Raw genomic sequence first — 26,371 nt, 5'->3', positions numbered from 1 at the left:
AACCGGAAAGCGGACCCACCGTCAGGCCACATGAGCATCGTGGAGGTGGCCATTGCGTTCTTAACGGGCGACGTTGGTCTCTTCTGTCGCGAGCACAGTCTAAAAGCCGCGCGGCACTTGGGGCATATCTGCGAGTTGAGCAGCTATATGATATCGCAACTCACCCTTGGAGACCTCCTTGGCCCTCGCGGTCTGTTCACGCCTCCTCAGCTCGGCACGGCGGTTCTCAAAGAACGTCCTGTGAAGAGTGTACTTTTTGTGCGTCTGTGCGGGCACGGAGGGGATGCCAGTGGTGGTGGGCGAACCGGGAGACGCCGGGGCCGGGGATGACGGCTTGCTGTCCTTCTTCTCCTCGGTGTCGCCCATGGCCAAGCTGGAGATACTGCTCGACACGCTCGAGATGAGCCCTCCCACCAGCCCCTTCTTCTCCTCTGGCTTCTTGTCCTTGTCCTCGTCCTTGTTCTTCTCGGCCTCGTCCTTGAGGGCTGTACGGCGGGTCTCGCGGGCAGAGTAGTCGGCGATCACTTTGCGGATGTCGTCGGCACTCGGTCCAGTGGGGGCAATGAGGGTTGCGCTGGGGTCAGTGGGTGTCTGCTGCCGTTCAAACTCACAATCCTCTGTATGTTGGCCGCCCAGTTTGAAGAAGGAAGATGAGAAGGGAAGCCCACACAGGGACACACAGAGGGATAGAGTCAGCACCGTGGTGTCTTGCACTTGCCAATACCTGCTAGCATTGATATGGCAGGATTGTAGCAGCTCGTCCTGTACGCACGGGTCACTGAGATGGCTGTCACAGGTGTACACAAAGTCCTCGGACTTGAGAGTCGCGAGCACAGTCTGGGTTGGGCGGCGACAGACGTAGCAGGGCCTGGCGGTGCCGACTTTCTGTGTCCGTTAGCACGAGTGCAAAAAAAATGGGCGCCATTATGGCTGAGCTAGCTGTGCATTGGTATCTGCGTGGTATCGCGAGGCGAGGTTCGAGGCAAGGCCAGCCTTCGGGACCCAACACCACCAGCCAGGAGAACAATGTAGCCCACCTAGCGTGCATGCCCTCGAGCTGCATGCTCCTCCGAACCACCGTGGACAACACCTACCCGCTCGTAATAGACGTTCTGAAGTGTTGTCGACATGGCGTCTGAGGTACCAGTGGTGGGGTGGTGAGTGTACGAGTGTGTATCCGAAAGAGAGGAACAACAATCCGGGACCGCCGTCGTCATATTCGGTTTCAATGGCTCGCTCGGTCCGGCGTCTCCAGTTTCCTCCTCCGGCCTCCAAACCACACAACCCTCCCTCCACCGACCACTCATTAATCCACCGTCCTTCAACACCGCACGGCGACGCGGCTGGCCTCATCAACTGAGGCCCATCTACAGCCCCGTATCCCCGCGATTGTGACTGGGCATTGCATTGCATTGCTCTCTCCTCTCGCCTCGCCGCCAGTACGCTCGCACCTTCAAAGCAGCAGCGTGAATCACAAAGACGCTTCCTCCCAGTTGTCCGGCAGCACGCATTCCCTCCCACCCCTCTCCAACTATACCTCGGCATTGTCTAATACCACGAACGGATATCCTGCACCACCATGTCCAAGACACCCGCACCTAGGCTCAAGCTCGTCGTCCGCCGTCTGCCGCCGACGCTCCCGGCCGACGTGTTCTGGAACGTCGTCGCGCCCTATGTTGACGGCAAGAGTAATTGGCGGCGATACGTCCCCGGCCGCGTGGGGGATAAGTGAGTGTGACGAAGCGTCTAGGATTAGACGAGCGGGCTCTGGGGAGACACAGGCCATGTCCAGGACTGGGCTTTGCTTAGGAAGGCAGGAGCTGTTGGCTGCTCTCCAAGGTATCTGCTTTCGTCTTCCTGTGACCGTCGTCCTTACCCGACCCATCGTTCTTGTACAGTCACACCAACTGACACACAGCTACGGCGCCCACCCGATCCATTCCCGCGCCTATGTGCTCATGACGGACATGGACGCCCTCGTTGCCTTCCACACTGGCTTTGACGGGCATGTTTTCCGCAACAAGGCTGGTGAGCTACTCCGGCTTAGTTTCTCAGCTCACTCCCAGGCGTCGAGTACCAGTCCGTGGTCGAGTATGCGCCCTTGGAAAAGACGCCGTACAAGTCCAAGGTCAAGAACGACCAACGCCAGGGGACCATTGATGACGGTGAGCTTGCTCATTCCCCGCCGTAGCTGACAAGCAGACCCGGACTACGTCTCCTTCCTCGCGAGCCTGCAAGTGACCGAACCCAAGCCTGTCCTCGAAACAAGCAGTCAGTTACGGCTGTCCAGAATGGTTGGTTCCAAAGCTGACAATGTCCCAGACCCCGCACCTCAGCCAACGTCCACACCGCTCTTGGATGCACTGCGCGAGCAAGCGAGCAAGTCCAAGGCCAAAAAGGACAAGAAGCACAAGGACAAGGACAAGGAAAAGGAAAAGGACAAGCACAAGGACAAGGACGGCGACAACAAGAAGGAAAAGGGCAGTGGCAAAAAGGACAAAAAGGACAAGGACAAGGGCGACGGCGGCAAGGCGGCGGCCCTCGCTGCCATTTCCGATGCCGCTTCAAAGCGCGCACCCAAGGACCAGGGTGGCGGGCTTGTCATGGTCGCCGGTAAAGGCCGCGAGGTCTATGTCGCGTCTGCAGACGACGTTGCTGCCGCCTCGGCCAGTCGCGAGACGAGCAGGGACGGCAAGCACGGCGGCAAGGGCGACAAGGGCGACAAGGGCGACAAGGACAAGGACGGTGACGGCGAGAAGAAACGTACCCGCCAGCACAGGAAGAAGAAGGACAAGAACGACAAGCACGACGACGGTGGCAAGGAGCCCTCGGCTGGCGCCAAAGACGGTGGCGGTGGCGGCAAGGACAAGGACAAGGCGGACAAGGCCGGCAAGGGCCAGCAACAAAAGGGCAGCAAGGGCGGGGCCGACAACGAGTCCAAGGCCGGCCCGTCAAGTGCGCCGGCGGACGAGGCCAATGCCGACAGCAAGCGCGGTGGCGGCGGGGGCCGTGGGCGTGGGCGTGGCCGCGGCAACAAGGGCGGCGACAAGGCCGACGGTGCGGACGGCAGTGGCAAGGCCGCAGCTGGAGGCGGTTCTGGCGGCGGAAGCGGGGGCCGTAGTCGCGGTCGCGGGACCGCGCCGACCGCGAGCGAGGCGCGTATCGACATGTAGTCGACCGACAACGTATACTCGGGCGTGGGCGCAAACCAAAACCCCCAAGCGTCGAGTACCCGCGAGAGCTTCCCACGCTGGCTATGGCGAGCCACCCACACGACCACGCAACCCTCGAGCCTCGAGTGCGCGCGCGGACACCTCCCGTTCAACACCGACAACACGGCCCCCCCACCTCCGCACGCAACACTCGCACAGCCCACTTCCCCTCATCCCTGGCGACTGTCGTCAGCAGTACCGAGCGAGAGCGAGCGGTAGTTGTTTCAGGGGAGGCGCGAGGCACTTTTACAGCCCCCACACATAGACCGCTAGTTGTTGATAGTGGATGTTAATGAGCTGGGCGCGTCGGTGTGCCCCGATGCAGTCACTTGGCAAACAGTAAACAGTGCAGCACACCAGTCGCGACCGAGCGCAGTCACACCATCAGACGCGTCTGGCACTTTGTGCAGGCTGAAGCCGAGGCAAACAAAAAAAAAAAAAGGAAAAAACACGGCGTGAGAACGAATGACACCAAAACAATTCTAGGTGCAGAGGAGCCCATCAAGTCTCGGCCCGCGCAGTTGGCGTCAACGCGCGTGCTTTGAAAAATCCGGACGGCACGCGTCGTCTATTTGGACGCGGACGACGCGACCGCGCCGGGTGGTCGACCCATGCACACCCCAAGATTTTTGAGACGCAGTGCGCGGTGCTGGCTGACTGCTGCATGGCTATGCTGTACGCGCAGTGTTCGCGCACGGTGCAGAGGAGAAACGAGAAACGCACATGAGAGAGCATGGGGGGGGTTCACGCATGCGCGCATCGATCGCACAAAGCACCGCTATGCGCACGCCGTACCCTAGAGGCCTGGAGGCCTGGAGCCCATCCCTGCGGCGCAGGTGTCCGATGTCTGTGCGAGAGGCTAGAGCGCGGGGTTGCTTTCAAGGGAGGAGGGGGAGAATGCAGCGTTGCGTATGTACATCATAGTCCGGTGGGGTGGGTTCATCTACTAGGGAAGAAGAAAGGGTGGGTGGATAGAGAAAGAGTGTGTCCGTTGGGGGAAGGAAGGAGGAAGCACGGTGGTACTGTCTATGTTATCCAGGAGGTGTCTCAACAGCTCAGACAAGCTGCTTAGAGGACGTAGGCGGCGATGGCGCCGGCGACAAGGGCGAGCGAGGGGGCGACCTTGATGGCACCCGACTTGGCAGTGGAGCTCGAGCTGGCAGCGGCCTGCGGGAGGGGTCAGCTTATGGAACACGAGGAGAGTTGTCAACGTACAGAGTCGGTAGACGACGAGTTGGAGCTGGTGCCGGAGGCAACGACCGAGGTGGTGGCAGCCGAGGTGCCGCTGGCGGTGGTCGACGCACCAGTGGAGGTCGAGGCGCCGCTGGAGGTCGACGAACCGCTGGTGGACGACGACGAGGCAGTGGCGGAGCCAGCCTCAATGGTGAAGTAGTCCGACTGGGCAAGGATGGCCGAGGTGGTCGAGTTGAGGAAGTTGATGCGGTAGTTCTCGCCCTCGAGGTCCGACGAGGGGGTGTACGAGTACGAGCCGGCCGAGGTCTCGACGTCGTCGGTGATGGTGGTGGTCGAGATGCTCGAGGTGGAAGGAGTCTGGAGGACAATCTCAAACGACGAGGGGTCGGTCGAGACGGACGACCAGGTGATGTCGATGGCGACGCCAGCAGTGACCGTGGTCTCGTTGGTGGGCGAGGTGATCGAGATGGCCTGGGCGGCGGTGGCGAGGAGGAGGGCGGCGGTAGCGTAGAGCATTGTGAGTGAGTGTGGGTGGGTGGGGTGTTTGTGTTTGGTTGTGAAGAGAGTGTGATGAAGATGAAGAAGAAGAAGGAAAGACAAAAGTCAAGTCGCGAGATAGCTGCAGGCGATGCACTCCAGTTCGGTAAGCAACCCCGTCCAGAGCTCTCCAGGACCCCAAAAGGGACCTTCTTGGGACTCCTCAAATGGCCGGCGCCAAGCCCCCCGTTGCGTTTGCGTTGCTTCAGGTGCCGGCGGCGGGCTATGCAGGCAGAGAAAAACAATACACGCGCACTTTGGCGGCAGCTGCAGGCACTGCTCGACGGCCCATGTGTGGTTTCTCGTGTATAGTCTGATTCAATCAAGGAAATCCCACAGCAAAACAAGTCACCTTCCGAGGCACACCACCAAAAACCCCTGGGCGGACCCCGTTCGCGTTCTCGTGTAAACTCTCGCAAAGCACGTCGACGTGAGCACACTTGCATTGCTTTCGGCCCGAACGCTGCTGCATTGCTTTGCAGGACACAAGGTCTCAAAAGACCGCCTGCAAGCGAGATACGGGACATTACGAGATCCAGAGAGCAACTGAGACCTGGTCGTTTGAGGAAGGGTCCCCTCGTGTAGGGAAACCTCTCAGGTGGTCCATCTCTCATCCCTGGAGGCGATACAACATCATCGCGTGCATGCTCACCGCAGAGGAAGGAATTCAAGGAGCGCAATCATACTCAGAGATCAGAGAGCATGCTCAAACCCACACAATGCCAGAGCTTTGTCTTTGGCTACGCCTCTGCCACATCACCGCCGGCCCCCGGTCGCTGTCAGGCCCTGCGCAGCGCACGGCGAGGGAGACGCAAGTTACGGGCTTGTACAGCTGTAAGGACCGACGTCCGAGGGCCGCCAGCCAGGGATCATGCTACTGCACCGCAAAGATAGCAGCAGTATGCAGTGTCTACGTTGTCCTTGAACCGTATCGGATCAGGTTGCCATCGGGATCCACATGTCCCCCCTCGCGCATGTTGTATGTCGTGTTCACCGGCTCGACATTACGTCCTGCTGTGGCTCTCCATTCGGCAGCAAGGGCGTCCGCATCGCTGACATGCACAAAGCAGCAGCCTGCTGTCGTGGCTGGGTCGTGCTCGGGGTTGAGCGCAATGTGAATGACAATGCCGTCGCGCTCGGCAAAGCCGTACTCGACCTGGCCAGGGAGAGTGGACGGGTCCGAGTGGCACGAGGTCGTGAAGCCGAGTGTCCTGTAGTGGTCCAGAAGAGCGGCGACGTCGAGCGTGGAGAAGACGGGGCAGATGGACTTGAGGGCTGCGGGCATCGTGACTGCGTGGAAGATTGTGCGCGCAGTTCGCAGTGCATGACGCCGAGATACGCGGCGACAGCTGTCCGCCGTGAACGCGTCCCTCGCCCCCGTGGTGCGCGTCCGAGTGGACGGTCCCACTGCGCTGGAATGCACCAACCTGGGCGACAGCCACGGTGGCAACGTGTTTGGCCCACCCACTTTAAACACCGAGCACCCCGTGTCCACACCCAAAGGTCTTTGCTGCTGTGTGTTCATCTGCACACTCACTCCATCTGCGATACCAACTCACCACCACACCCACAACAAAATATCCACACCCACCTCTACCCACCCGTCCCCCCCTTTACGGACTTTCGACCTCCCCCGTGTCTTCCACCCCCTCGGGACCGTGATCCCCCCCGCAAGCATCTCGTGACCACCATGGTTGCACTCCGATACCTCGTCGCCTGTGTTGGCGCCATGTTCGTCCCCGTTGCCTCTGGTGCGTATCACGCCGCCTGAGGAGGCGTAGCTGTGGGCTTGTGAGGCATATGGAGAGTTGGTCTGGCGCTTGGCGATGTCGTGGGGCACACGACACAGCTGTCGCTGGCCTCCCGCTCTGTCCACACCGGTTCATTCACTCGCTGCTGCTACCACCTCGGCTTCCGCCTGCCCCCCAACTAACACACCTCCCAGCGTCATCAACAACAAGTTACTGGCCAATCCTGACCCCGTCGTCTTCTGAACCATGGGTGCTGGGCCAGAAGAACTTGCTCGCGTGGCGGTGCGCGTCCGACACGGGCGTGGACGCGTTCGACATTGAGCTCGTCAACTACGACCTGTCCATCATGACCGGCTCCATCCCCATCGCGTACCGCGTGCCCAACACGCGCCTCACGACCGGATACAAGAACTATGGCGGCGAGATCGAGGTCGACCTCGACGGCACCGTGCCCACCGGCGACGGGTTCGTGCTGGCCTTTGTGGAAAAAGTCCACGGCCAGGTATACACCACGTCGGAAATGTTCTCCATCGTCGCTACCGCTCCAGACAACTACACGGCCAACCCGGACGACCTGCCCGACGCGACCGTCACGGCCACGCTCACGCAGACGCCCAACCCCACCATGGAGTGGGCCATCACCCTCACGGGCGCCCTGGCAGTCACCAGTACCTAGACACGACATATTTTATACCCCCACACCCCCACCCCCACCCACCCCGCCGCACAGGGCTCGGACGAGAACGATGACGACCCCAGTTGGGTATGTGACATGCATGGACACTGTATTAGTGAGACACAGAGAAGGGGAAAGCAGTGACTGTGAGCTCGGTGCGGTGCGTGGGTGGTGCGCAGCGACATGGCAAGGGCGTGTCAGCACAGCTGGCTATATTGGGTGTGCGCGTTTGCTGCGCGAATATGTGGGTGGCGGGGATGGCCCCATTTCTGCCATTGTCGCGGTGTTGATGTTCGAGACGTGTGGACAGACGCCACTGTGTGTGTACCTACGCGTCTTCCCGAAGGGTCGGTCACGCTGGAAGCCTCAGAAGTGTGCAAGTGCAAACTAGCGTGCAAGGTATACGTCGTGGCAGTCTATGCTAAAATCGTTCTGGCACAACGCGTATGTGTATTGTCAACCATTTCCTCCCCTCCCCCCCTCCTCCGCCTCATCATTCTACTGCTACTGCTCGTCCTCCTGCGCCGCGCCCAGCCGCTCCTCGGCGCGATGCACGAGGCGCATCCACCCGTTCTGGAACGCATTCTCAAACGCCGCCTCGCTAAACTTGTCCGCAGCGAGGGCGCGCGCGGCCTTGCGCATCGCCAGCTGCTGCGCGGGGGGCAGAGACAGGGCCTCGTGGATGGCCACGGCGAACGACTCGGCGTCGGTCGCGTGGAAGCCCGTCTTCTGGTTCTTCCAGGGCACGACAATGTCCATGAGCGGGCCGGCCGAGGCGTGGACAATGGGGATGAGACCGGCAGCCTGCGGGGTCAGTTACACAGAATGAACGACCTCGAAACTGACCATAAACTCGACGACGTTGATGCCAAAGTGCTCGTCCTGCATGGTGTTGAGGCCGATCGACGCCTGGCCCAGCTTGGACACAATGGTGGGGTACGGCTCGTTGACGAGGAAGGTGGTGTTGTCCTGATGGGTTAGCTACAGCCAAGATGTTGGCAACCCACCTCGACGTTGAGCTCCACGGCCAGCTTTCTCAACTCGTCCAGACGCGCCTCGTCGCTTGGTCCACGCGACCCGCCCATGAGCGTGAGCTGCACACGGGCCGGACCAGTCTTGTACTCGGGGTGCGCCTTGAACAGGATGGCGAGCGCGTGAATCTGCTTTGCGTGGTCCTTTTCAGGGCGGAACTGGGCGAGACTGACGAGCTCGCGCGCGCGGTGCTCGAGGTTGCCAAGCTTGGTGAGCTCGGTCGTGTCGCAGGGCGGGTAGACGACCTCGCACCGCGCCCGGTCGTCGGGAGTCGACTCGCCGCGCTTCTCGTTTACCCGCTGCGTCTCGTCGTCCATGAGCAGGAGCGACGCGAGAGTCGACGACCGGCCCTTGGTGAGCAACGACTGGATGTGCGCCTGCGTCCAGCTCGAGTTGGTCATGATGTGCTCGGAGAACAGGAGGGCGGTGGCGTAGACCGTGGTGAAGATCCGGTAGTACACGAGCTTGGCCCAGGTCTTGGATGCCGAGTTGGCAACACCGCCATTCTCGACGCCCGCGCTGCGCTCGCGCACGCGCTTGACCATGTCGGCAGAGACGGTCGGGTAGTGCGTGTACGAGCCGATGGCGGTCTCACTGCCGGTCACGAGGCGGACAAAGGGGAGGACAAAGGCGTAGCCCATAGAGTCTGTTGTCAGCTGCGACGCTGCGTTTATGGCAGCTCACCAATGAAAATGTCTCCCCAGATGCCATCCTTGCCGCACAGGCCCTGCCATGCGAGGACAAGGCTGCCAAAGGACTGGCCAAGGAGCGTGAAGCGGCGCCAGTAACCGTCCGAGATGAGGTGGCGGGACGGGAGGGGAACAAACTCGAGCGTCTTGGGCGAGAGCTCGATCGAGAAGCGGTCCTGGGAGTTAGCTCGTGGAAGGAGAGAGTCAACTCACCATGACCTTGCCCAGAATCTCTTCCTTGGAGGCGGTCGGGTAGTCGCCAGAGTAGACCAGGACCACGACGTCGGGGTCTTCGCGCTGGAGCCACTGAATGGCAGTCCAGAGAACGCGCTCACCGCCCCCACCAGCGTTGCTTCTCGTTAGCTTTTCACTTTGTGTATCTAAGCTCACCAGTACGGGTGCCAGAACCCGACAATGATACGGCGACGGGCCATGAACGGCGCCTCCTTGGCGGTACCGGCAATGACTGTCGACTCCTTGATCCCCAGACGCCCGAGGAAGGCCTCGCGGCGCTTCCTGTTACGCTTACGAACATGGGTGAACGCAAACGCCACACCCGCCACGCCGAGGAGGCCAACGATGGGCACGAGGCTTCCGATGAGGAGCCAGTTGACGCCGAGGTAGCGCGCGAGACCGACGGCAAACGCTGCGGCCACCAGGGAGCCCTTGAGGATCACTTCGCCCGTCGAGCCGTTGATGAGCATAAAGACTGCGGCGGTGACGGCCACCCAGATGACGTCGAGCGAGACGCTGCCCTGTGCCGGGTGCGAGATGATGGTGGTGTACAGGTGCTGGAAGAGCGAGGCGTTGCGCGGGATGGAGCTGAGCACCTGAGACGTGGTTGAGACGTGCACGAACACGCTCGCAACAGCGAGGATGACAAAGAGGGCGCGGAACTTCATGCCCGCAAACGCGTTGCCTTCAACTGCCACGCCTGAAGACGACGACGGCGCGGTAGTGGCCGCTCCAAACGCCTTGACGGGCACGAAGAAGAGCGGGACGATGACGGCGCCGTGGATGAGGCCCAGGACGGGCATGAATGTCGGCGTGTGCGCGTACGACGGAAGAGCGTAGATGGCGTACATGGCCGCGAGGAGGAGGGTCCACAGCAAAAAGGGGGCCTTGGGCTGTACGGGCCTGGGCTCGTGCATGTACACTGCAGTGAGGAAGAGGGCGATGGCGACCGAGATGGCGACCAGCTGGCCCAGGAGCATGTACGCCCACGGGTAGCGGATACCGTGTCGAATGGCTGTGGGAGTCAGCAGTTGTCAATGGCTCCAACGACATCAACTGCCAGGCTCTACTCACAGCCATACCAGATACCGGCGGCGAAGAAGACGGCCGACGTGCAGATCCAGCTGCTCCACCACCAGTTGCCCGTGCCGACACAGACTGCGCGCCACGCCTGCTCAAACAAGGACGTGTTCTTGAGCCACGCGCCCATGAGCGCACCGGGGTGTGTTTGGCGGTAGGCCATGTACGACCACTGGAGGGTGTGTCAGTGGGACATTGTTGTGAGCGGCAACGCGGTGATCGACGCGGCGAACGAGCAGACACCGCCTGCAGGGGTAACGCTCACCTTCATAAACTGGAACATGACTGCACCGTTCAGCACTGCTCCATCACTAACCTAAACACTTACAGTACCATGTACAGAGGAGGGCACCAAAGGCCACACGAAGGAAGACAAACGGCCTTCCCTGCACGACCGCATCGGCTGGCTTCTGGGCGGCAATGCTGCTCGTCACCAGCACAAAGCACGCGGCGATGAGGGCAAAGTAGCCCCCAAACACGAGGTAGGCGAAGAATACGCCCGGGTCCATGGTGTCGGTTTGTCAAAGCTCGGCCGGGAGGCCAAGTGAGGTGGAGACGATGAAGGTGAAGCTGGGGGGGTTGTTGAATCGCTTGAATCGCTATCTTTTGCTGGTCATGGCCAGACTGCTGAGGTGGAGGTACGCGCGTACGCGTGTACCCGGCACGTGGGATTTGATTCCGCCGGCCGCCCAAGTGTTCATTTCTTTGCTCCGCCAGTCTCTGATCTCTGACAGCTCTGACGTCGTGTGGGACTTCATATGGGTGGGAGTGACAGACGGCCCACAACAACGCTTAGCCTTTCCGACTCGGAACTCGCTGTAGATCTCCCCGTATGCACGACGTCTGTTACTCCTCGTCCTCGCGCTCCGTCGGTGGTGCCAGCAGGCAGGTGCTCGTTCGTCACCTGCACAAAGGCCAAGGCCAGGCACACCGCACTTCGACGCCGCTCCCAACGCCGCTTGGCCGCTTGGGACTCCCCGAGCAGCTCCGTCTGCCGTCCGCCATCCTCCATCGTCAACTCCAACAGGCTCATCTCCGCCTCCTAACCCCTTCCCCAGTACAACACTGCTGTAGGCAGTGCGAAGGTGCGCCGTTGGCGTCGGCGATCCAAATCGACGTCCGTGTGGACGGCACGTTCGTTCCTAGTTCTACCGTAGTTGGGTGGGTGGGTCCCAGCCCACTCGCGTTCAACGGAATTGTCAGTTCACAGACCACAGAACCACCACGGAACCACAGCTCGTCCACTGCGCGCGTTGAGGTCAAAAGTATATTGTGTTGGTTTCCATGCAGCCACGACGTGACATTTCCATCTAGACTCCCTTTAAATTCCTTTTCTTAAAGGTTGTAGAGCTGCTCCTTGGTCTGGATGCCTGTAGACATGTGTTAGCCGAGATGTCTTGTGGCATTCCGCCGAGCGGGGGTTGGCCGTTGACACCGTCTGGGCACAGAGACTCTCTCTTCTCGCATGCGCTGCGACAGGTATCTCAACCCGGCATGCCCTTGTGTGCGACTCACCAAGCTCCTCAATGACGGGCTTGAGCTCAGTGAGGTAAGCCTCATACTGGCCCTTGTTCTCGACCTTCTCCTTGACACCCTCAAGGATGCGGACGGCGGTGGCGTAGTCGTTGACCTTGCGGGATGCGCGGAGGGCAGCCTCGACGACGTCGGTCGAGGGGACGAGGTCGTAGGCGAAGCAGTTGTTGAGGCCGCGCTGGAGCTCGAAGAGGTCACCGACCTGCGAGAAGAAGGCCTGGTAGCGCTCGTTGAACTGCTCGTACGACTCCTCGGCCTGGTGCGACGAGTAGCGGGCGGCTGGGGGTTAGCGGAGAGCACAAGAATGGCGGGAGGGGAAGGGGGAGGAGGTGCGGCAGAGGCAGCGGCGGGCCATGGGCCGTGTGGTATCGTATATGTGGTCTTGGGGTCGGAGAGCCAAGGTTGTGTTGGCAGACCACAAGTTCGGGACTACACGGCTGCTGGCCCGCCCGCTCGCACGGCGAGCTCACCAGTGAACGCGGCGGGGCGGACGGCGGCGGCGAGCGCGGGGCGGGCGGTGGCGCGGAGGGCGACGCGGGCGAGGGAGAGGACCATTTTGGGGGAGTGGAGATGGATGGGGGGGTTGGGGGGGATGAGTGGTGAGTAGAGGTGACGGAGAAGACGAGGACGACTCGCTGGTAGCGCGGGTCCATCCGGGAGGCAGAGCGCTCACCCACGAGCCAGATTGAGCGACCTGCGATTCGCTGCACAACTCGAGCACAAAAGCGAAAAAATGCATCCGGAAAATACCAAGTCTAATGGACATTACAAAAGAGCCACGTGGTGGTTGTAATAGGATTTAGAAGTGATTACCTTTTTTTTCCCCTCAAAAGGGTTGGCGCCGAGTGGCTGTGGGCCGTTGGCTGGTGGCTGCTCGAACTGTTGCTCTCATGTTCATTGTGCCGGTTAGCCCAACAGCATCGAGCAAACGCGATTCCAGAACCATACGTCACATTCTCGACGAGAGCGGCCCTCGCTCGCTCCAAGGATAACAAGCACACATGCACATTGCACAATGTACACCAACACCATGGCCTCAGGACCTGCCATGACATAGGGCCACCCCCATTGCTCCGGCGGCTGTCACTGACGCTGGTGTGGATGTGGAGGAACAATAGGTTTCAACACAAAATGGCCGCCACGCACAAAGGCACCCGCAAAACACCACACCCAGCCAACAGTCCGGGCGGCAGGTCAGCCACGCCTCGCAGCAGTGCCGTTTGCCATTGCCGGCCTTGCCGTTGGCCGTTGATCTTGGCCTTTTGGACAGCGACGTGCGCCATAAACCAGCGAGCGATCCAGCGAGCGAGGGCACACGGGCATTCAAGAGCCCGAATGTCCTGTGGCCACAGCTGCCACGAGCCAGGAGTACAGGAGTACAGGCGTGCAGCAGTGTGCGCAGCGATAACAGGTATGTGAGGGGCCATAGGTTGACTTGGTACAGCCCCCCGAGGAGGGAATGAGTGCCCCCGGCGCGGGTGGGACCGGATCGACAATGGGCATTGCATGTCAGCAAGGGGCGAAAGGTGAAGGGTGAAGTAGGGGGTGGAGAAGGGTGGAGGGTGCGACGGACAGAGCTTAGGAGCTTAAGAGTGACGGGGGTGGCGAACCGCAGGGTCGACACGAGGGTACGAGGGTCGATGGCTCGGAGCTCGGAGGCACTTGGCACTGGGTGCTGGAACTGGAACTGAAACTGAAACTGGCGGCGTGAGGCAGAGCCACAAGGCTCACAAGGCCAAACTTGGATGAGCTGGATGAGATTGCCGTGTATCGTTGTACTGGTTGGTAACCGTGGCCTGTGCACCTGCCGAATGAGAACCCTGCAAAAGACTACGATGGGCCAGAGCGGAATGTGTATTTGAGGCGGCGATACGTTTGGGGCTAGCGTGTCCGACCGACATTGCACAACGGGGCAGACGCACGCGACGATGGCGGACAACCGCACGCACACGCACACGCACACGCACACGAACACCGCCAATGGGAGTTCCAGTTTCGTCTACAATGATGCCATGATATCTTGACGCATGCCATGTTACTCTCGGCGAGAATGCCGACGTGTGTTTGGTCTCTGCCCCACCATTCCAAAACTGCTATCGCGAGCGTGGGCCATTTTGGCGGGGGACCTGGATTGGCGGGTCGGCAATTCGCCACGATATACGATCGAGCACGATCGCCACACTCTACTCTGGGCGCGCGCTTTCCCAAGAGCCCAACACGCTAGCGACCGTGGTATGCCAGACTCAGGATACCAACGATGGTAGCCGAACAAGCAAGAGATCAGACAATCGGCGCACGCTCTGCATGCTTCCGCACGTCCAGCACACCCCCAAACCGCCCCCACAGGCCCACAGCCCAACAGCCCAAAACAGGCCACAAGTAGTTGCCAGTCGGTGTTTATCTCTACATGAGGCAAGCCAGCGTACCAGCGTGCGTACGCTTCCATGCGAATGTGCGGGACCCTTACAGCCTTTTACGGCCACGGTCTTTGGGGCCTTGCGGAACGGCCACGCTTTCGCCGACAGCCGACAGGACCCCGGTTGCTCCATTCGGCATGGAAGCCTCGGGAACGTCGACGCCGCGCCACCCTCGATTGGCGAGATGGAGGCCCTCTTGGATTCTAGATCGTTTTTTTTTTGGGTGGGTGGGGTGTGCGTGGGTGCTGTTTTCGGTATTTTGAATAGCTCGTTGTGAGGGGTGTATGTAGTGGTGCGTGGGTGGCTGTTGGTGCCGAGGGTCGCACTGCTGCGCTGCCACGGCGAGATGGCCTGCAGCTCCCGTCCGTCCACACTCACACACAAAGTGATAAGAGGTAGGAGTGTCCGCGGCTGAACGATCCCCAGACCTGTGTCCGTAGCCTTGTTGCCGGCCTGTTGCCTTGTTGTCACCCACAGCCATCACGCGCACTGTGGACGCGTGTCCAGTGCCGTGATCCAGACTCGCACAAGCAACGCCGATTTCAAAGGACCAACATACACGCCCACACCCACGGCCACGCCCAGCGCCGGTGTAAGCGCCACGAGCCACTGGCCGTGCCGCGCGCGTGCTTGAGTGAGGTGGTGTGTGAGGGTGCAGATCAGCAGGTACAACGGCGATGGCATACACATGGACATGGGCATATGACGATGACGATGGCGATGGCGATGGCGATGGACATGGATGGGCATTTCAGACAAATGCGTGCATTCACGCGGCGATTGTCGTTTCGCACAGGACCGTGTTGCCTCCCATCCATTGACATCTTCTTTTCCTTGGCCCTCGCCACCGCCAAGGCTTTTTTGGTGCGTTTGCGTGGTGGTGGTGGTGGTGGTGGGCAAGCGGCAGTGAGCAATACCCTGCCTGCGATAGAGGCGCCTCTTGGCGCGCCGCCCGGTGCGTTCGGATCAGTCACTCGGTCACTCGGTCACGCGGCACGCGGCACCCACCGAGGTGGCGAGGGCTCTAGAGGTGCGTCAGTACAGAGCCCGTCCTGCTTGCGTTGCTGCTGGTGGTCATATCGTTTGCCGGATCAGTGGAAGGAAGATTGTCTGTGCGAGAGAAAGTTGTGAATGCTGGCAGCAATGGCGTGGACACCATGCTCGCCTGTCCGTCCACGCCGATTCGTTCGAAGAGTAGCCGCCAGGCTCACCGCCCGACGATGCATAGAGTATGCTGTAAGTTTGCCCAGGTCCCAGAAGTCTAGATTCACACAAGTCTCGCGCGCAGATAAGCCGAAAGAGGAGAGAGAGAGAGAGAGAGAGAGAGAGAGAGAGAGAGAGAGAGAGAGAGAGAGAGAGAGAAGAGAGAGGGAAGGAGAGAGTGTCGTGAGGAGTGCGGGTATCGCAGTCGTTTTGGTAGTAGTCGTTGTCGACAGCCAGTAGTTGTTGGTTGACTCATAGTGTGTGCACGCCATCCCGTATGCGCGCGCCGGCAGAGTTCGGCCGACATAAAAAAGAGGGGGGAGGAGGAGGAGGAGGAGGTTGGTAGGTCGGTTGCGAGAGTGTGTTTACAACACGACACACTTCTTGTGCTTCTTCTGCTTGGGTGAGGGCGCGCCAGACGCTGTCGGTGCGGCCTCGGGACCACGCTTGGCAATCTTGATCTGGCGGACGAGCGCCTTGAATGCCGGCTCGACGTTCTGGTTAAGCCTGGCCGAGGTCTCGAAGAACTCGCATCCGAGCTGCTGGGCGAGCGCGCGTCCTTCCTCTGTAGACACCTCGCGGTCGTTGAACTGGTCGCGCTTGTTGCCGACAATCACAATGGGTGTGCGTGCACGAACCGCACTAGGCGGGGCACGGGCGGCTGGTGAACGGCCGTAGGGGTCGGAAGCTGCGTGCGTCGCCTCCTCCTTGACCAGCATGACACGTTCGACAATCTTCTCCACGCGGTCGAACGTTGACCGGGATGCAATCGAGTAGACGACAATGAAGCCCTCACCATCGCTGCGATGCTGTCAGCGGACTGGTCTCCCACTGGAGAGAGGGAGGGAGGGAAAACGCGTATCAACTTACCGGATCCACTGATCCCGGAGAGCCGTGTACTCCTCTGCAGATAGGTGTCAGCATTGACGGCAGTAGCGCGGGCGCCCAAGTGCTGACGCATGAGGTGCAGTGCACACCATGACACGACGCCACCCGCACCGCGCGGTGCGGCAAAGCAACTGTTACGTACCTTGTCCGGCCGTGTCGAGGACCTCGAGCAAGCAGGGCTGTTCGTCGACCACCCACTGCTTGCGATAACAGTCCTCGATGGTAGGGTCGTAGGTCTCGACAAACGAGGACATGGTGAACTACACGCGAGGTCAGCACAGGCCACCGGTGATCAATGGTTGCCGGGGGTGGTGGTGATGGTGAACTTGGTTCTAGGAGACGCACCTGGACTGTGAGTGCTGTCTTACCAACACCACCGTCGCCGAGGACGGTGATCTTGAAGACCATGCGCGATGCCGACTGGAGTCTGTCAGCGGGATGCTCTGCGGGCACGAGAGAGGGAGGGGGGGGGGGACCCACCATGTTGAGATGCGCGGGGGCAGGCGGCGGGAGCAGGGGGGTGTTGGATGGGGGTTGGTGCGTTGGGTGGAAGGCGGCGACGATGTGCCGAGTGGCGTCCCAGTGGGAGGGGTGAGGGGGGGAGGTGGTTGGTGTGAGGGAGGATGGGTGAGTGATGGGTGGTGGGTGAGCCGGGTGTGAGGCGGAGAGAGGGGGGGGAGGGTGATGGGGGACGGGGGAGGGGAGGGTGTGGATGTCGGGAGGGATGCCCGCTGGGTGGTGGTGGTTGTGGTGGATGTGGTGGTGTGGATGTGGTGTCGCGGTGGACCGAGTGAATGGGGGGGATATGCAGGACGTGTGTGTGATGGTTTGGATGGCAAAGAACGGGGATTAATGCGCGCACAGTGATCGCAATGACGGGGGGTGTGACGGTGGTGGTGGCCGCGGGTGGGTTCCCTTGCTATTACACTCACACACACACTGCTCCCGCCTTAACAGTCCAGTGTCGCCAGGCCTTCTCTCTGCATTCCCTTTTCCCCTTCTGCTTCTGCCTGCATTGCCATATGCACACACACATACATGCATGCATATGCCTCCATCCACACATTTCCATCCTGTGTGTCCACGCACGCACGCGCGTGCGCACTGCCAGCGTGTGCGCTTTGATCGCTCGCTCGCTCTCTTTCGTTCCCGTGTGCCAGAGCCCCCACCCCCGTTGCCGCCCTTTTGGGTGAAAAAAAGCCCCTTCTCCCCAACCTGTCAGGGGCCACACCTCCATCCCATATGCCATCCCATCCACGCACACCCACCTCACCGCCGCCGCCGGCTCCCCACCTTTGCCGTCGCTAACATCCTGTACCCCCTCTCCCCTCGCTCTCCCTCGTCTCCTTACGGCAAGTCTTCATCCCTCTCACACAGGCAATCGCGTCGGCCGTCGTCAGGCAACAAAAGAGAGCACAAAAATCCGCGTCGTCCTGGCCTTCCTGTGGCTCGCCTCCTTATGCACACATGCACACAGTGCCCAGCAACTTACATCCCACTGCAAGCAGCAGCAGCAGCAGTGGTGGTCCACACGGAAGCGTGCGTCACCCCCCCTTCTTCTGTTGTTGCCCAAACAAGAAGAAGGAAGCTTTTGCCCAGCACGCCAGAACTCGCGCTCTCGGCGTCTCTCTCTCGCTCTCGCTCTCGCGCTCTTCTTACTCCCTCGAGTGTCGGCGTCAAAAAAACGCCCACAGCCGGCTGTTCCGCATCGTTACGGGGTTCTTCCCCCACGGGGGGTGAGAGAATGGGGGAGACGCGGCGACCACATACCACATGCAACACCACAACGTGCCAGTCCCTCCAGAGCGCCCGTGCCACATGCTTTGCATTCCTGCTGCGGTACGGCATGTACAAATCAGGTCGCGCCCAGCGACTAGGCGCTACTGGCGGTCTGTGCCACCAGAGCAAAAGTGTTAGAAGTTAGGGGGTGGGGGGAATGAAGGGGACACTGAGAGAGAGGGAAGAGCGGTATGGTGAGGCAGTTCCATCAGGTCGTCGATTCTTGGTGTCCGTGCTGTCCTGTTGTCGGGTAAAAGTCGGCCGTCGCACCCACCGCGTGCTGGCCGCTGCTGGCAAACTCGAACTGCGCACTTGCCGAGTTACATACCACACTTGCAGGATAACGACCGCTGCCGCGCGTGCGTGGGAGGGTCTTGGCCAAGATAACACCGGCCAAAACATGCCGTGGGGTCTCTGTTCAGGTCGCCGCGCTCCTTCCTAAGTGTGTAGTCTGTCTTTGGGCAGTGTGCCTTGCACTCGCAATCGCTGGCCGCTGATCGGATCGCAAACTATGGAGACATCAAACGCGAAAGAGGACCCGGACGGTGGTGGGGGGGGGGTCAGTCACCTCTCGCCACCTCTCGCACCCGCCCGACGCGGATGGGCCGGCGCGCAGGCACAGGCAAAGACTCAACACCGCGTTCCGACACAGCGGCACCCCGGGCACCTGGCCCACCTGCAGCCACCTGGCCACCTCGGAACACGGTGTGTCTCTGTGCCGCAAGATGCGCCATGCGCGCGCGCTCAGGTGAGCATAAAAAAAAATACAATCGAGAAGAACCCTGGCCCCCGCGTTTTCCATCACGCCGACCTCTGGGCCTCTAGCTCTAGGCCTCTAGACGCCGCCGCCGCCCGTGACGTTGATCTGGGTGTGGCATGTGGATGTGGCCGCATGTTGCCGTGCACGACTGGGGTCTGGGCCAAGCTCAGCACGGCAGTGGCAGCGGCAGTCTTTGTTCCTGCCGTTTCAGACAGCCAGCGAGCCATGGCCAGCCAACTGTCCCACAAATGCCAACATGCCAACAAAAGGACACACACGCTCATGGAGACTCCTCTGACGTTAAACTCCCGAACACACGTTCCCCACCTCTCTCCACTTGCGAGTCGAGTGCATAACCCGGGGGAGAGGGGGTCGTCGTGCGTGCCTGAGTCTTGGGGTGTGTGGCCGAGGCTTACGTGAACACGCACGCTTTGTCTGATCGTCTGACGAACACCCACAAGTCGTGCATCGGCACACAGCAGAGCGGTGAGCGGCGAGCGGCGAGCGGCGAGCGGGGGGCACGGTTGGTCGGGCACCAAGGGCCCGTGAGGCGCAGCCACCAACTGGTGGCCGCTGGCCATCAAGCCAGCCGGCCAGCCAGCCGTGCCGACGGGGGCCGCCGGCCCGGTGTAACTGGGAACTTCAACAACCGGCAAAGCAAGAGGTCAAAAGAGTCGCGCGAGTGTAAGACGTGTAGGATACATTGGGTGGGGTAATTACCGGGTCTAAAAGTTGGGCACTACTCACAGCGGGATACCGCTGTGAGCCATGTCAACCTAATTAGAGCCTAGTTCTTTGGCCCCGATCACCCGGACAGGTATACCGTTCGGGATCTCTTCTCTGCGAGAACGCAGTGGAGCAAGAAGCAGAAAGAGCATCACTACTCCTGTTCACTGGCCAGTGGATATCTGGTCTGCGGCACGGGTGCCACGAAGTGGTGCCAAGAGCGTTACATAATGCCCACCGGATCGTAGTCGGAAAATTTAGTCACGTGACAATTGACCGTCTCAGAACCGTGTTGACGGAATCAAACTTCCATGACCGTTGCCTCCACCGTTTTATTATTCCCGCCCCCCGTTTATAATTTCGCGTCCCCACGGGGTAAAGAATTCTTTTGGGCCACACCCGGGAACTGTTGACGTATTTGGCTGTGGGTCGTTCCTCTCACACATCCCAAACAACCACCATGGACCACGACTCGGACACGGAGATCGAGCTCGCCATCGACCCGGCGCACGAGATTGCGCAGGCGCAGGTCGCTGCCGCCGCCGCCGCCGCTCCTCCCCCGGCCACTACACCGCTCTCGGCCGCCGCCGCCGCGTCGGCCGCCATGCCGCCACCACCCACCCCGACCGCAACCTCCACTTTTGCGGCGCCGCCCGTCCCCGAGGTGGTGTCTGACCTGGCGCTCATCCAGCAGATGGTCGACGCCGGCGAGGTCGTGGGCGCGCTCCCGCCGCTGGCCATGACTGCTGCTGAGAAGCGGCGCGAGGTCGAGGCGAGCCTCGCGGCCAAGAAGCAGGCGCGCGCGATGGACGTGGACGCCGCCGACTCGGACTCCAGCTCGGAGTTTGAGTCGTCCTCCGACGACGACGACAGCGACGACGGAGACCGCGTCCCCGATAAACCCATGACGGCGGAGGAGCACGCCGAGATGAAGTCGGAGCTGGACCGGTTCATGGGCACGGCGGCCGCCGGCGCCGGAAGCGACGACGACAGCGACTCGGACTCTGGATCCGACCTCGACGACCTGTTTGCGCGCACGGGCATGGAGTTTATGGACGACAGCGAGGACGAGGGCGAAGGCGAGGGAGGTGCGGGCGGCGGCGTGATCATGAGTGTGCACGAGCAGCCCCTGCCGCCCGTCGCGCAGCCGCCTGTCAATGCGCTCCCCGAGGACGTGCAGCTCATCATTGCCGGCGACGTCGTGAGCTGGATGAAGGAGAAGGCCGTGGAGACGTGGCTGGCCAAGAAGGCCGAGAAGGACAAGGAGGCCACGAGCGAGGCCGCCGCCACGCCCGACGGCGAGGTCGCCACTCCTGCCGCGCCAACCACTACGATCCCCAAGTTTTCATCGGCGGGCACCATTGTCATCCGCGCGATGCAGGCTCCCGGCGAGGGCTGGCTCGAGGAGGGCTCGGTCCTCTGCCTGTCTGACCGGCGTATCCTCGGCACCGTGTGCGAGACGTTTGGCCCGCTCACCTCGCCCTTTTACTCGCTCCGTCTCCCTCCCCCGCCATACCCGTACCCTTCCGCCAGCGACCTCGCCACCGGCACCAAGATCTACTACCCGGCTGCCGCCACGTACCGCAAGTTTGTGGACATGCATGCCGTGCGGGACCCGCGGTTCGCGTCCGACGCCTCGAACGTGTTTGACGAAGAGGTCGGCGACGACGAGGTCGAGTGGAGCGACGACGAGGCCGAGGCCGCGTCCAAGCGCAAGCGCAAGCAGAAGAAGCGTGGTGGCAGCCGCGCACCGTCCCTGGCGCCGTCCTCGGGCCACCCGGGGGCCGCGCACCCGCTCCCTGCCCGCCCGCACTTTGACTATGCTGGCGACGACGACATGGCCTCGCTGCACGGCGGCGACGACGACGACAGGTGGGACGGTATGAGCGACGCCGGGAGCACAATGTCCACGGCGTCGCACCGCGCGCTGGTCAGCTACGACGACATGTCCGGGCCCGGAACGGGCGCCGGCGCCGGCGCAGGCGGCGGTGCAGGCGGTGACCGCCGCATCGCAGGCCGCGGAGGACGGGGCGGCGCTGCTCGGGATAACGCCCGCGGCGGCGGCCGCGGTCGCGGACAAGGACGCACGCCCGGTCCTGGGCGTAACGCAAACGCAAACTCGAACGCAAACTCGCCACACCCGCTCCCGCAGCGCCCGGGCGCGGCGTGGGCCGGCAACCAGGCCAGTGCCGCGGGCGTGCACGCGCAGGGCAACGAGTACCAGGCATACGAGCCGGCCGGGTACAGCCCGCAGCAGCCGCAGCTGGGCATGAACGCGAACATGGGCGGCATGAACATGGGCAACATGGGCAACATGAACATGGGCATGGGCATGGGCATGCCGCTCATGATGGGCATGCCGATGGGGATGCCCATGGGCATGGGCTATGGCTTCCAGCAACAGCAACAGCACCAGCACCAGCAACCGCCACAGCAGCACCAGCAGCAGCAAGACCAGGGCAACGCGCCGGCGATCAACCCCCGCTTCGCCGCCGCGGCGCAGTACCAGATGATGCAGCAGATGCAGCAGGCCCAGGCGGGCGGATACTGGAACCAGAACCAGAACCAGAACCAGGGTGGTCCCGGTGGTCCCGGTGGTGCTGGTGGCCAGGAGTATAGCGAGTAGCGAGTAGGAGTAGTATAGAGAGCCCGGCGGGCCGATGTATTCATATGTTCTTTTTCCTGTTCTTTTTTTCTTTTGTTTTCTTCACGTGTCATTTTTATTTTTTTCTAGTCCCCGCAACGACTCTCAAGCACTCTCCCTATAAGCCACACCGTGGCAGGGGGCCTGGCTAGTTCTGAGAGGTGAATATAACGCAGAGCGCACCTCGACTGGATTGACAGCGTCTTGACATTCACCGTCGTTTGGGAATATAAATGTACAAATGATGCCCGTTCCTTTACTGGCCCATTTTCCCCGTCGCCTCGTTCCGTCATGCAGCCCAAGGCCACCAGCTCTCCCGCCCGTCATGGTCTGATACTTTCACTGTCGCGGGACAAATGCCAGCGTCCTGGACTGACGCAATGTACAAGCTTGGTCAGTCGCCCGCGCCTCGTGCTCGAGAGCGCACACATCCGCATCCCCGATTCCTTACCTCCTTGCCTCCTTTCCTCCCTCCCCGCCCACGTCGCACAACCTCCATGCAACCCCAGTTCTGCGAAAATTCCTAATGCATATAAAGAACACCTTGGCGCATTTGTGACGCCTTTTGATACAGACCGGTTTTGTGCGCGCGCGGGGGAGCGTAGGGGTCGGGTGGGGGGGGGGTATGGGTGTGGGTGTGGGACAATAAAATAAAACCGATGCGTTTCTCGGTGTCACAAATTCTCGATTCTCTTCCTCTCTCTCTCTGTCTTTCGTATTCTCTGCTTTGCTTTGCTTTGCTTGGCGGGCTTGCGATGTCGCGTATTTCTCGCTCTTCTTGAGACAGTCCTTGGCAATAGGGGTGGGTGTAGGTGCTATGTGGGTGGATACAAGTGGTGGTGGTGGTGGAAGTGTGTGTGATGTGGCGTGATGAAGTGGTGAAGTGAAGTGAAAGCAGGGAGCAGTTCTTGCAGTGTGCACGTATATTTCGTATTCTCGAGCGAGTCTATAGGGGGGCCGCTCCCGCGCCTGGCGGGAGGGGTTGGGGGGTGGATTATGGCGGAGGATGGGTTCACGCGGTGGTGAGGGGCACGCCGCTTGTGCCAGTGTTGGCGTCGCACGGCAGCGGGAAGGCGTTGGACGCCGGGGAGCGGGTGGGCGGGGACGCGCGCGGGGTGGCTCCCGAGCCCGTCGAGCTGGCCGACTGGCCCAGGGGGTAGCCGCCGTCTGCGCCATCGTGCGCGAGCTGCGTCGGCGTAGCGGTGGCGTGGGCACCAAAGTAGCCGTAGTAAGGCGACGAGTAGCCCGAGTTGGAGATGTAGTTGGGGCGGGTGTAGGCACTCACCCCCTCGAGCGGAGTGGTTACCGAGGGGGGAGACTTGAAGAAGCAAAACTTGTCCAAAAACTCCTGGTACGTGGCTGCGTTGAGGGTGCGGCCTCGGGCCTCGTCGAGGCTGTCGTTCTCGGCAGGCGAGCCCGAGATCAAGGTGTTGACGGGGGACGAGTCGCCGGTGGACATGGACATGGAGGGAGACATGGGACCGGGGAGGACGGCGCTCGGGGTGGGAGGGGACGAGAGGTTGCTGCTTGGCGGTGTCATGAGTCCGTTGCTGGCGTCTTGGTTGATGAGCGCACGAAGGTCGCCCGTGCTGCGGTTAAGCGTCACAGGCCTGTCGGTCTCGTCCTCACTGCCACTCGAGCTCGACGTGTTGGTGATCGAGACCGGGCTGTCCACCATCGACGCCATGTCGGCCTTTTCGGGCGCACGCGTCTCGGGGGAACGGGCACGCGCGGCACGCGGCGTCGAGTCGCCGCCGACAGACTCGTCATTGTCACTGGCCGACTGCTTGTCGTTTTGCTGCTGCCACGCCTCGCCCGACTTGCCAGCCCACGAGTGGCTGCGCTCGTGCGGCGACCATGTTGTCGCGGGGTGGCCGTGGATGAGGTCCATGGCCGGCGCCGCGACCGGCACGGCGCCGGAACCGGAACCGGAACCGGAACCGCCGGGTGTAGCGGTAGCGCGGACTGGAGCCAAGGATAGAACAAGCGGAGGCAGCTGGGGAAGGTGCATGCGCTTCGGCGGCGACTGCGGCGGCGACGGCGCGCAATACTTCTTCAGGCGGAGATGCGTGTGTACGTCCGGTGGTGCTGGGGGCTTGAACGACACGGGTGGCGGAGGGCTGAGCTGCGGAGAGTCTGAGCGCTCGACCACCTTGTCGGCGGCGGTGCGTGGGAAGATCCAGTTGCGCGGACTCTTGGCGTGGCTCGGCGATGTGCGAGGGAGGAGGCGCAAGTGTGGGTGGGGGTGCTCTGGGAGGGGCGAGTCGCAGCGCGGCGACTGAAACAGCGACGGGCCGTGAGCGGGTACCGGCGCTGCCACTGGTGGGCGAACGACGATGGCGCGCTTGAAGCTGACGCTGTAGTTTTTGCCCTCGTTCGAGTCCCACCACTCGTGGCCGTCGACGGAAAACCGCACACAGAGGTGCAGGGAACGCTCCTCAATCTTGCGCTTGTAGTCCTCGAGGCGGACCGAAAAGCTGAATCGATCCCATCCCTCGTCACCGGTGGTGCCTGCCGGAATGTGGCACACATGCTGCGCCGACACTTCTGACACAGTCCTGTTTTCACGTGGTCAGCAACACTGTCTCCCTTGTTCAACAAATCTGTCCCATGACGTCGGTGAGTCACTCACTGCCAGCCATCGAGCGTAAACCGCACGGCAACCCATTTGTCAAAGGCCATGTTGCGGGCAAGCACGGTGCCGCGCATCATGAGTGGGGTGCCGTTTTGCATCTCGAGACGCTCCAGGACGACATACTCGTTCTTGAGCAGGCCCTCGGTGCCAGGCCCAAAGTCGAGGCGGACACGAGGGACGGTGGTGTGGGTTTCGATCTGAATCTGTGGGTTCTTGTCGTCGCCACCGGAACGCGAAGCTGCACCGCTGCGGCGGGTGCGGAAGTGGACATAGTCGGACAGATCCGTATCGCTCTGATCTTCGCCGTCGGCCAGTCCGTCGCCGTTCTCGGCCGCCTTGGAGACGGCGGTGACCTTTTGGCCGCGGAGGAAGACGACGACCGACTCGAGGCCCAAGTCGTCAAAACGCACACTCTTGGTGCGCTCGCGCAAGTTGTGTGACGACCGTGTGTGGGCGGGGCTTGAATCCGACGAGGCCTCCCCGCGCCCCAAGTCGGGCGTCGACATGGAACGCTGCTTGAGGGACGACTTGACGACCTCCCCAGACTTTTTGCGCACCATCTGGTGGTGGGGTCGCGGGGAGGCGGGAGCCGTGTCGTTGGACGAAGCCGAAATGTTGGACGAGTTGGACAGCGCCCGCTGGCGCGTCTGGCGTTGCCGCTGCAAGAGGGAGATCTTGGGGGGCGAGTGGCCAGAGTGTGATGCCGCCGTCGTCAATGGGAGTGGGATGTGGTTGTCCTCGGGTGTGGTGAGGATGGCACTCGAGTCCGAGGAGCTGTTGGCACCAGCCGAACGAGGCGACTGGTGGTGGTGGTGGTGGTGAGGCAGCTTGAGGCCCAGGGCTCCGACGGGTTGCGACGGCTGCGGGGATGGGCGCCGCAAGCTTTCCACTGCACGCATCGCTGCAAGGGCACCAGTCACGACTGGTCCCACATGCCGGGGAGTGAATGTAATGGGGTTCTTGCGAGGGCTGCTGCTGGTTGACGCAGAGCGTCGGGGAATGCCAGGCATGGGACCTGTCGACGAGGTAATGAACGGGCTGCCGTCGTGAGTGGCGCCCGCGGGGCCCATGACCAAGGGCCGTGGCGACTTGAGAGTGTCGCTAGGACTGGGTGATGTTGGTTCGGCGTACGGCATTGTGTTGGGAGGGGGTGCCGATCAATCTGGCTTTGGGTCAGTGCTCTTTTTCAGCAGACGGTAGCGAGTGAGCGAGAGGGAGAGAGAGAGAGGAGCGAAGTGGTGTGGGATAGTTTAGAAGGCTGTGTGAGGAGAGCGAGGCCCCGTGGGACCAGGCTGTGGATTGTGGGCAGCTGAGAATAGATAGAGAGAGAGCTGTGGAGCCCAACACGCTGTTCAAACGCCAACCGATGGGGGGGATGGTT

At 61.5% G+C, this 26,371-nt stretch overlaps 10 protein-coding genes across 10 annotated transcripts; 3 read left to right on the top strand and 7 right to left on the bottom strand.

The window, feature by feature from the left end:
* Window positions 1-99: 99 nt before the first annotated feature.
* Window positions 100-1,130, bottom strand: EHS24_000387 (uncharacterized protein; the record flags this gene model as incomplete). Its single annotated transcript, XM_028616220.1, has 4 exons — window positions 100-128; window positions 165-574; window positions 773-885; window positions 1,095-1,130. The coding sequence occupies 4 exons, from the start codon at window positions 1,128-1,130 to the stop codon at window positions 100-102; spliced, it is 588 nt and encodes a 195-aa protein (XP_028480077.1).
* Window positions 1,131-1,579: 449 nt separating this feature from the next.
* EHS24_000386 (uncharacterized protein) lies at window positions 1,580-3,173 on the top strand (the record flags this gene model as incomplete). The annotated part of the gene is made up of 5 exons (XM_028616219.1): window positions 1,580-1,728; window positions 1,814-2,028; window positions 2,067-2,165; window positions 2,203-2,271; window positions 2,323-3,173. The coding sequence occupies 5 exons, from the start codon at window positions 1,580-1,582 to the stop codon at window positions 3,171-3,173; spliced, it is 1,383 nt and encodes a 460-aa protein (XP_028480076.1).
* A 1,107-nt stretch (window positions 3,174-4,280) lies between these two features.
* Window positions 4,281-4,922, bottom strand: EHS24_000385 (uncharacterized protein; the record flags this gene model as incomplete). The annotated part of the gene is made up of 2 exons (XM_028616218.1): window positions 4,281-4,379; window positions 4,428-4,922. The coding sequence occupies 2 exons, from the start codon at window positions 4,920-4,922 to the stop codon at window positions 4,281-4,283; spliced, it is 594 nt and encodes a 197-aa protein (XP_028480075.1).
* Window positions 4,923-5,853: 931 nt separating this feature from the next.
* Window positions 5,854-6,228, bottom strand: EHS24_000384 (uncharacterized protein; the record flags this gene model as incomplete). Its single annotated transcript, XM_028616217.1, has 1 exon — window positions 5,854-6,228. One exon carries the CDS (start codon window positions 6,226-6,228, stop codon window positions 5,854-5,856), a length of 375 nt encoding a protein of 124 aa, XP_028480074.1.
* A 405-nt stretch (window positions 6,229-6,633) lies between these two features.
* EHS24_000383 (uncharacterized protein) lies at window positions 6,634-7,370 on the top strand (the record flags this gene model as incomplete). Its single annotated transcript, XM_028616216.1, has 2 exons — window positions 6,634-6,694; window positions 6,889-7,370. The coding sequence occupies 2 exons, from the start codon at window positions 6,634-6,636 to the stop codon at window positions 7,368-7,370; spliced, it is 543 nt and encodes a 180-aa protein (XP_028480073.1).
* A 504-nt stretch (window positions 7,371-7,874) lies between these two features.
* On the bottom strand, window positions 7,875-10,914 carry ALG11 (asparagine-linked glycosylation protein; the record flags this gene model as incomplete). Its single annotated transcript, XM_028616215.1, has 9 exons — window positions 7,875-8,174; window positions 8,217-8,339; window positions 8,378-9,048; window positions 9,087-9,249; window positions 9,305-9,443; window positions 9,482-10,340; window positions 10,400-10,577; window positions 10,671-10,690; window positions 10,734-10,914. 9 exons carry the CDS (start codon window positions 10,912-10,914, stop codon window positions 7,875-7,877), a joined length of 2,634 nt encoding a protein of 877 aa, XP_028480072.1.
* An 826-nt stretch (window positions 10,915-11,740) lies between these two features.
* On the bottom strand, window positions 11,741-12,493 carry COX6 (Cytochrome c oxidase subunit 6; the record flags this gene model as incomplete). The annotated part of the gene is made up of 3 exons (XM_028616214.1): window positions 11,741-11,775; window positions 11,921-12,217; window positions 12,409-12,493. 3 exons carry the CDS (start codon window positions 12,491-12,493, stop codon window positions 11,741-11,743), a joined length of 417 nt encoding a protein of 138 aa, XP_028480071.1.
* A 3,430-nt stretch (window positions 12,494-15,923) lies between these two features.
* Window positions 15,924-16,929, bottom strand: RAS2 (Ras GTPase ras2; the record flags this gene model as incomplete). Its single annotated transcript, XM_028616213.1, has 5 exons — window positions 15,924-16,359; window positions 16,429-16,462; window positions 16,589-16,706; window positions 16,792-16,866; window positions 16,927-16,929. 5 exons carry the CDS (start codon window positions 16,927-16,929, stop codon window positions 15,924-15,926), a joined length of 666 nt encoding a protein of 221 aa, XP_028480070.1.
* A 3,242-nt stretch (window positions 16,930-20,171) lies between these two features.
* On the top strand, window positions 20,172-22,479 carry EHS24_000379 (uncharacterized protein; the record flags this gene model as incomplete). The annotated part of the gene is made up of 2 exons (XM_028616212.1): window positions 20,172-21,952; window positions 22,446-22,479. The coding sequence occupies 2 exons, from the start codon at window positions 20,172-20,174 to the stop codon at window positions 22,477-22,479; spliced, it is 1,815 nt and encodes a 604-aa protein (XP_028480069.1).
* An 888-nt stretch (window positions 22,480-23,367) lies between these two features.
* Window positions 23,368-26,126, bottom strand: EHS24_000378 (uncharacterized protein; the record flags this gene model as incomplete). The annotated part of the gene is made up of 2 exons (XM_028616211.1): window positions 23,368-24,913; window positions 24,988-26,126. The coding sequence occupies 2 exons, from the start codon at window positions 26,124-26,126 to the stop codon at window positions 23,368-23,370; spliced, it is 2,685 nt and encodes an 894-aa protein (XP_028480068.1).
* Between the last annotated feature and the right edge of the window lie 245 nt (window positions 26,127-26,371).

Source organism: Apiotrichum porosum (genome assembly GCF_003942205.1).
Source record: "Apiotrichum porosum strain DSM 27194 chromosome Unknown scaffold_1, whole genome shotgun sequence".
In the NCBI taxonomy this organism is placed as follows: domain Eukaryota; kingdom Fungi; phylum Basidiomycota; class Tremellomycetes; order Trichosporonales; family Trichosporonaceae; genus Apiotrichum; species Apiotrichum porosum.
This window is presented reverse-complemented; position numbering and strand designations above follow the sequence as displayed.